Source organism: Triplophysa dalaica, chromosome 17, assembly GCF_015846415.1.
Source record: "Triplophysa dalaica isolate WHDGS20190420 chromosome 17, ASM1584641v1, whole genome shotgun sequence".
NCBI classification, from domain to species: Eukaryota; Metazoa; Chordata; class Actinopteri; order Cypriniformes; family Nemacheilidae; genus Triplophysa; species Triplophysa dalaica.
The window spans coordinates 3048137-3055761 of NC_079558.1; the positions used below are offsets into that span (position 1 = coordinate 3048137).

Here is a 7625-nt window from a genome sequence, read left to right on the forward strand (position 1 = left end):
ATTTCAGAAAGGCATTGTAAACAAGTATGACGCAGTGGTCTTACAAAATGAAAATGCACAGAACCTTCGCAGTCGGCTTTACTCCTGTTTAGACGTTTTACATCTTGTCTGAGGAACCTCTCAAACAGGTTTAATTGTTTAAGCCCAGGCACTGTGTGAACGTCTATTAGCTTTTGATGATGAGAATCATCCCTGCGATCAACATTCTGTTTTATATGTAGGACTGTACATAATACATAGCTAGCAAATTTACAGGTTTTGAAATCATTGTTATTTTATGAAATGTTGCTCTAATGTAAATAAAAATAAAGTTTTTCTTAAATATAAGTATATTTGAGTGTCTGATCACATACGAGAACATTAAGACACTGAAATCAGCTTTTTCTCATTCATCAGCATTAAATACTATAACACTTTACCTCACACACAAGACAGCAGTATTATGCACATGTTTGTACATAATTTAGACAGTTAAAGTTTTGGCAAGATAACACTGTTCTTTGTGAGTGTCAATGTTTGTTCTTGGACTATACAAACTGGAAGACTTTGGCACGGTTTCACAGACACGGCTTCGCTTAAGCCAGGACTATGCCTTAGTTGAATTAAGATATTTGTGTTGCTTTTATGAAAATGACGTTACTATCGTGGATCTTGAGACAAAACAATGGCACTGATATATTTTAAGATATTTCTGTGCAAGCTATATTCAGTTAAGACAGGTCACAAATTCCTTTTAGCCTCATGCCTGGTCTGTGAAACCGGTAAGTACAGGTAAGTAAGTGCTTTTAGGAAGAAGCAAGGTTGTAGTGCAAATTCCAAATATCGGCAATTTTGGAAAACTGACGTTACAGGTGAAGTGTGTTATTTCTATACCATTACTATCATTAAAAGAAACTTCAATAATAATGACAATAAGATACGTTTTATCCCCCTAAAACAGCAGCTCAGTCAAACAGGTGGCTGGTTAAACTGCTCACTGAGCAATATTTTGTTCAAACTTTTCAGAAAAATCAATCTATGAACAGATTACTTGTCTCTACATGTTAAACTGTTAAAAGATGAAAACAACTCATTTGTAGAGTTGTTTCCTAATCATATCTCAATGAATTGTACCATTACTGATCACAGACTCAATGAATCCAATGAATAGCAGCATTTCCACAGGTACACGGTGCATAGAGTAAACTGAAGTCAGAATCATGCTGTACATCTATTTTTCAAGAGTTTTAAGAATGCTGGATCGCCATTGATACCAAATTCTTGCATTACTTGGAAGTATTCATGTGCATATAAACATGGTCATGAAACGCAACTATATAATGTTTCTGGTTATGCTTTCATTTAAAATAAAAACCACACAGGCTGAATTTATTGAACAGTGAAGTATTCCCCACATCAGCACAACTGTCTGAATGACGATTGATGATGAAAGTTGGCATCAGAGATTGAGGAAAGTGAAGGCAGACATTTGCTCTTTGACTTGCTCGGGTATACTCGAAGCAGGTGACTCTATAGTTCTCTCACAGCTTTTCTCACTCGCACAGTCTGTGTCTGTTGTGGCCTCCACGCCGGTCTCGACAGGAACGGGCTCCACCAAACACACAGGTTTGCTTCTGTTCACTAGCTCCATCCCACTGAAGAGCGACAGTCTGGATGGTTCTTGTATCTTGCAGCTGTTTTTCTCCTCTTCCTGTTCTCTTTCGATATGAGACTCAGATGTGGTGATGTTAGCTTGTGGGCGTTGTCTAGATGGCGGCTCCTCTGAAGAAATAACAGAAGTTGCTGTTTCTCCTAGTTGTCCTGATAGGCGCGGGTTGGTGAAAGTTTTGTTGGGCTGCTCTGAAAGTGAAGAGCTGGAGGAGACTGAACGTCCAGCAGTGTCACACCTGGGATGTGTGACGCAGCCGAGCAAAGCTTCAAACTGCCTTAAGAGCTGGAGAAACAAAATATTTGTAATATATTTATATAATATCAAGTGAATGTTAAACAGTACTTTTGTAATCGTGCTTAATAGAAACTATGAGCTAGTGAAGAACCAGCTTCTTCCCAAGAAGTCACAGTTGTTTGGCTCACAGTACCTTGGTTGCCTTGTTGGCGACAGGGCCTGCTGTTCCTTCACTAAGCTGTGCAAGTCGTTTGTGTGTGATATTGAAAATATGGTCTAGGGAGAGGAAGTCTGATGACATCAGGCAGGCCAGAGAACATAGCGCCCTCTGCAGGTGATTAGAAAAAAATGTACATTGAACTGTCAACAATTACCCATTTAGTTAAAATGATGTTATGAACTCAAATGAGCTTACCATTTGGGCAGTTTGGGAGTGGTCCTGGAGTTTGCGTGACAAAAGTTCAACTACCACCTCACAATTGAGAGTTGAACATCTAAAACCAGATACAGAGAACAAACAAATAATTCTTATTCTATTTATGACCTTGAAATTGTCAATTAAATAAATTAAACAACTTTCGTGTGAAATATGGTGAATTGGTACGCCCATTACAATGCATGAATTTTTGTGAATTATTATTCAGTTTGACTACCCAAACTGATGCCAAAATCAACATTAGCTGAACTTGTGGAATCATGAATGATTTACTCTTTGATGAAGTGTTGGCTCTCCTCTCTGGACAGGAAGACTTTAGAACCGCTGGTCAGACTGCTGATAAGTGCCATCTCCTGAGCACAGTCTCCCAGCTGCATAGCTTCCACACTGAAACCAATAAACTCAAATGCATCACAACAACCAAGCAAATCTGCCATGAACACAACTGGCTTAAATTTCACCTCATGATCAGAAGAAAGAAAGAAGAAAAGCTTAATAAAAGCCTAATTTAGGATCTCTTACCGCTCTGCTAGGTCACCACTCTCCCGACTTGCCCCTGAGTGGCTGCCCGAGCCACCCGACTTACTGCTCCTGCCCACTGAGGTCTGGGTGACTGGCACATTCTCTTGGGAGGAATTGTGGGAGGAGCTGCTACTGTCCGTTTCCTCCCAGCCTCCACCAACCTGCCCTGGACATCTGTGAGATGCTGTGAGACGGAGAGACATTAGGGCTTTAAATTCATTAACATGCATTCCTGACTGGAGATTGTGCCCAGCTCACCTCTGTGGCTGTGGGATGGGATGTTGTAGGCACATGCTGGCACGGCCATCTCCACTGTAGCAGAAGGAGCCACCACGGCGTGGTAGTGGTTATCAAGGAGACGAATTCCAGGATGCTCTGCTGGAGGAAGGACGGCGCTGGCGACCACTTCCGCAGCTCTCTGAATCTTGTCCAATAGAGTCGTTCCACCTAAACAGGAGCGGAAAACCATAAGAGGAAACGCGTCAGGATGACTTGCAAATGAAAACGAGACAAGTCATGGTGGTTGGCACTGGACTTGGATGAATGACATGAATTGGCTGATTCTTACTGGACTCTGTCTTTCCTGGGCTGTATCCAAACCCCTGCATGCCAGACCTGAGGGACTCAGAGCCCATTCCTAGAAAAATAAAGAGTTTATAGAGATAAAGGGACTGCTTAAAAATGACTATTCTGTGGTTGATAGATCATTAACCTACATCCAAATGTTGCTATAAACACAGATGCATTGTCTTGCAGCAGGTTTATAAACATCATTGCAACATCAAAACCTATATAATTTAAAAACGCAAATATTTTGTCAGATACAAACAGAATATGCAAGAATCACTTACCCATGGATGTTGTCACTTTCTTACACGGAGCGACTCCAGAATCCAGAGACATGGTATCGTTAAAGAGAAGACTGGCCAACTCCTGTATTAACACAAATGCTGGTCTCTCAATATGACATAAGACAGATATATGCATAGGTTCAATCAGAGGAGTATTAAAGAATCATTTTACCTGAGCAGAGCTTCTGACTTTCTGAAAGGGGGCATTCCCATGGATGGGGTCCAGAGGGCCACTGTACACTGTACACAGAGACACAACACTATCACAAGATTTGTCACAAAAAATGTCAACGTGATATAAAAGATGAACGTTTTACTCAATCAATCAGTATAGCATCAACTGTTGAGACCTTCTTACCAATCACTTCCTGTATAAACGTAGCATTCCGTCGAAGCTCTGTGAGGAAGTGTGGTGGTCCGTGGCTATATAAATGTAAGAGAATCTTCAGGACCTTAAAAAAAGTAAAGAGGTACATTGTTTTTTTTAAACAATTACACAGACCTTAAAGGGGAAATGCACCCAAAAATAAAAATTCTGTCATCGTTTACTCATCCTCATGTCATTCCGAACCTGAATGACTTTCTTCTGTAGAAACCCCAAAAATATATTTTGAAGAACGTTGGAGACCAAACAACCCTGACCTCTTTGACATCCATTGTACTGACACAAAAGCACTATTACATTTCTCAAAATATCTCCTTTTTTTTTCAACAGAAGAAAGAGTCATATACAGGTTTTGAACCATACAAAGTTGGAAAATTGATGACAGAATTTTTATTTTTGAGTGAACTACTCCTTAAATCACCCCTACATGGTTTAAACCTCTCACCTTGAGTTTGACATGGCAGGACTCCACCTGCAGTCTCTCCAAGAGGTACTCCAAAAGACACTGGCAGCACCCCACAGACTCATGTGAAATTTCTTAGAGTTCAATCATTAAGGTCCTCATGTCAGAAAGTGTATTATTTTGTCTTAAGCTAGACTTGCAAAGGATACTACTGATCTCCTCAAAAAGATAACCTGGACATGGCGATTCGTCATCTGCTGTAGCTCTCATGAGCGTGGGCACCTGAGAAAAAGAAAAGAAGAGCCTTTTTGACACCTTTATGTACATTTATTACAGCAATATGTCCCGTGTATTTTATTATAGAAACCACACACACTGATATTAAAATATTTGAAAGTACTGTGGTGGTACCAAGGTATCAGACGTCAATGACATCACTGAAAGAAAGATGACTATGTTAATGTACAGTACAATGACTTTAAAAGACTCAAAGGCATTTCTAAGTTACACATAATACTGCTTTAGTACGTGTATGAAAACGTTGTTATTGCCAACATACGGGTTGTTAAAACAAGAGTATTAAAGTACTATCGTTACCATCGGTGGCTGTTAGTTGATATTTCATTCTGTGCTAGTTTAAGCTATCTAAACAACATGGGAAATTAACTGTTATGAAAGACAGTTCAACTAACGTCATATTTCGTATTTTACTTTTATATATACGTACTTTTTGTAAGAAGCCCAGTCGTTCCAGTAATGTAGCCATGATGTGTAGTATTATGTTTATTCCCCGGTCTGTGTTTCATTTCTCACAGGGCGGATGACCAAGATTATTTACACGCGAGCCTCTGCATAGTGCGCCCACTCGCGCTCGATGCCTGACGGTTTTATTTTTGGGCTGGTTTTATTTTTAAGTTCAGAGTCAAATTTACGCAAGAGTTAAAAACTCTATACAGCCACGTTTTGAATTTTAACGTATCGTTGATTTCATTATATTAAATTATTAAAGAATACCACGCGTTTGGAGTCAATGTTGTCTTTAGCCAATCAGACGCTGTCCCCCCCCCACGTGACTAACGACCGAAGCGAAATTCATGAGGGCACGCTTAGCGCTCCTGAAAATATCTTTGATCGTTGTTTGATTGGCTCTTTCCTTACGTGTGTGGTCATACGACGAATCACAAAGCGTAACGCAATTTTCTGAGTCACCGATGAACGCACCGATTGGCCAGTCTCTCGTCAATGGGGAGTGTACACAACGCAGAGGTCACCAGCATGGCGCTGTCCATGTTGAATAAATACTGTTAGGGCTCCGAGTTTAATAAATCGCTATGAACCGGCAGGAAATTTTTGGGTAAAAATACGCTAATCGCACCGAATTAATATTATTGCTATAAAAATATGCCCGGTTCAAATGTGTGGACTCGCAGCAGAGCGAGAATGAGACTCTTCCCAGAGATGTTTTCTCAATGCTCAGCAGAGGTACAGTATTCATTCTCTATTCTTAATAATATAATATCAGACAGTGTGTATGTGTACTGTCTAAAACATGATGTTAATTATGGAAGCATTTTATATAGTTAATGTATGATGCCTAGTTTATCATGTCAATGATTTTGAATTATTAGGCAGCTTTCTATGGTAAATGTGTGGCCGCCACAACCACTGGCAAACAGGAGCTGACCAAAAACATGTGTGCTAAAGAATTTGAAGCATTAAAGAGCTGCTTTCAATCTGCTGTGAGTCTATCAGTCTATCCATCCAAATAACAATACAAATAGGTTTCCAATGCATTGCTTATGGCCTTGTTTCCAATGCATTCTTATAATTATTCATTGTGTAAAGTACTTATTTATTTGACTTAATATTTTGTTGATCTTTCCTAACTAATTTTGTTTTGTTTGCAGATGAAAAAGGCGGTGAAGTGAAGAACATCACAGTGTTTGGGATATTAATGGCAAACTAAAGAAAAATGATCTGTCATAATATGTACTTCTTTATTTCCTTCTCTCTGTAAATATATGTAGTGTTCGAAATCCATAATTGTCTTCCACACAAAGCATAATAAATGTTATTTCTAAGGAAATAAATTAAGTCATCAGTTAAAAGGTAATAGCACAAAATAACACAATAGTATTTTGAATTGCCATCTGGATTGACTATAAGTTTATATTTGCGGTTTGTACACATACAAACAGTACAAATGCTTAGGAATGTTTTGAGAAGACAATACATATGAAGACAATACAATACACTACACACAAACGTTAGATCATCAACTCGTGAATCATTATATAGCTGTTTTCACATCTGAATATATCGCCATGTAGGTTAAAGAGCCAGACTAATGCTAACCAGACATTTCATGTTTGGGGTCTTTGATGAGGGGGAGTCGGAATGAGTTATACGTTATGAGGTGTCATATGATGGGTGGTCATTATCATGCATTTTCCAATGATTGCAAATCAGCATTGAGTCAGGCTTTAAATTTGGACTTGAAACCGAAGATGGCGGTTTTAGGGGTTTTGTTTCCAATCAGACAAAAGTAAGGCGGAACATGAAAGACCAGCTGATTAATGTGTATCCATGGGGTGCATGTCCCTGGCACCACAAAAGATTACGGGCTCTTATTCGTCCCGTATGGAACATAAAGCCGTGCCTCTGTTAAATACACCCTTCCTGCACCCTCATTAACCAGATGTTAATTGATAGAAGGGATTATAAAGGCAGCCACTAATAACTTGGGATCTACAAACAATTCAACCAGCCAATTAGAAGGGTGAACAGCTTTGGTATATAAATAAAAGTGTGCTAGCAAAGCGGTGACTCAAATATCTATACGAGAACACATGCTACAGGTTATGCTTTAGCTAAGTCATGATCAATGTTACAGGCCTTCTATCATATGGGATTCGTTCACACGTTTTCTGAACACTACAGGGTCTTGTGGAAATGGTTGTGTTTGGTCCAAATTGGCTATAAAACCTTTAGGTTTAGAGCGGTTTTGCCTTGCATTGCTGACATTGAAAAATTCTGACGCAGACAGTCAGTCTCTGCCCACATTGGGCATTAAATAAGTGCCTTGTGGTTCTGGTTGTCTGGAGGATCTACAAAAAATGAAATTTAACATACATAATCATGTC

At 39.4% G+C, this 7625-nt stretch overlaps 2 protein-coding genes across 2 annotated transcripts; one reads left to right on the plus strand and one right to left on the minus strand.

Annotated features, from left to right (window-relative positions):
- Nucleotides 1–311: 311 nt before the first annotated feature.
- Nucleotides 312–5469, minus strand: tepsin (TEPSIN adaptor related protein complex 4 accessory protein). Its single transcript, XM_056770850.1, has 13 exons — nt 5210–5469; nt 4692–4764; nt 4525–4616; nt 4053–4146; nt 3867–3934; nt 3695–3776; nt 3412–3480; nt 3102–3290; nt 2844–3027; nt 2595–2708; nt 2301–2379; nt 2079–2213; nt 312–1933 (listed from the first exon to the last, which is right to left on the minus strand). The coding sequence occupies exons 1-13, from the start codon at nt 5246–5248 to the stop codon at nt 1439–1441; spliced, it is 1713 nt and encodes a 570-aa protein (XP_056626828.1). The 5' UTR covers nt 5249–5469; the 3' UTR covers nt 312–1438.
- Nucleotides 5470–5678: 209 nt separating this feature from the next.
- ndufaf8 (NADH:ubiquinone oxidoreductase complex assembly factor 8) lies at nt 5679–6470 on the plus strand. The gene is made up of 3 exons (XM_056770854.1): nt 5679–5964; nt 6111–6221; nt 6390–6470. The coding sequence occupies exons 1-3, from the start codon at nt 5884–5886 to the stop codon at nt 6408–6410; spliced, it is 213 nt and encodes a 70-aa protein (XP_056626832.1). The 5' UTR covers nt 5679–5883; the 3' UTR covers nt 6411–6470.
- Nucleotides 6471–7625: the final 1155 nt, after the last annotated feature.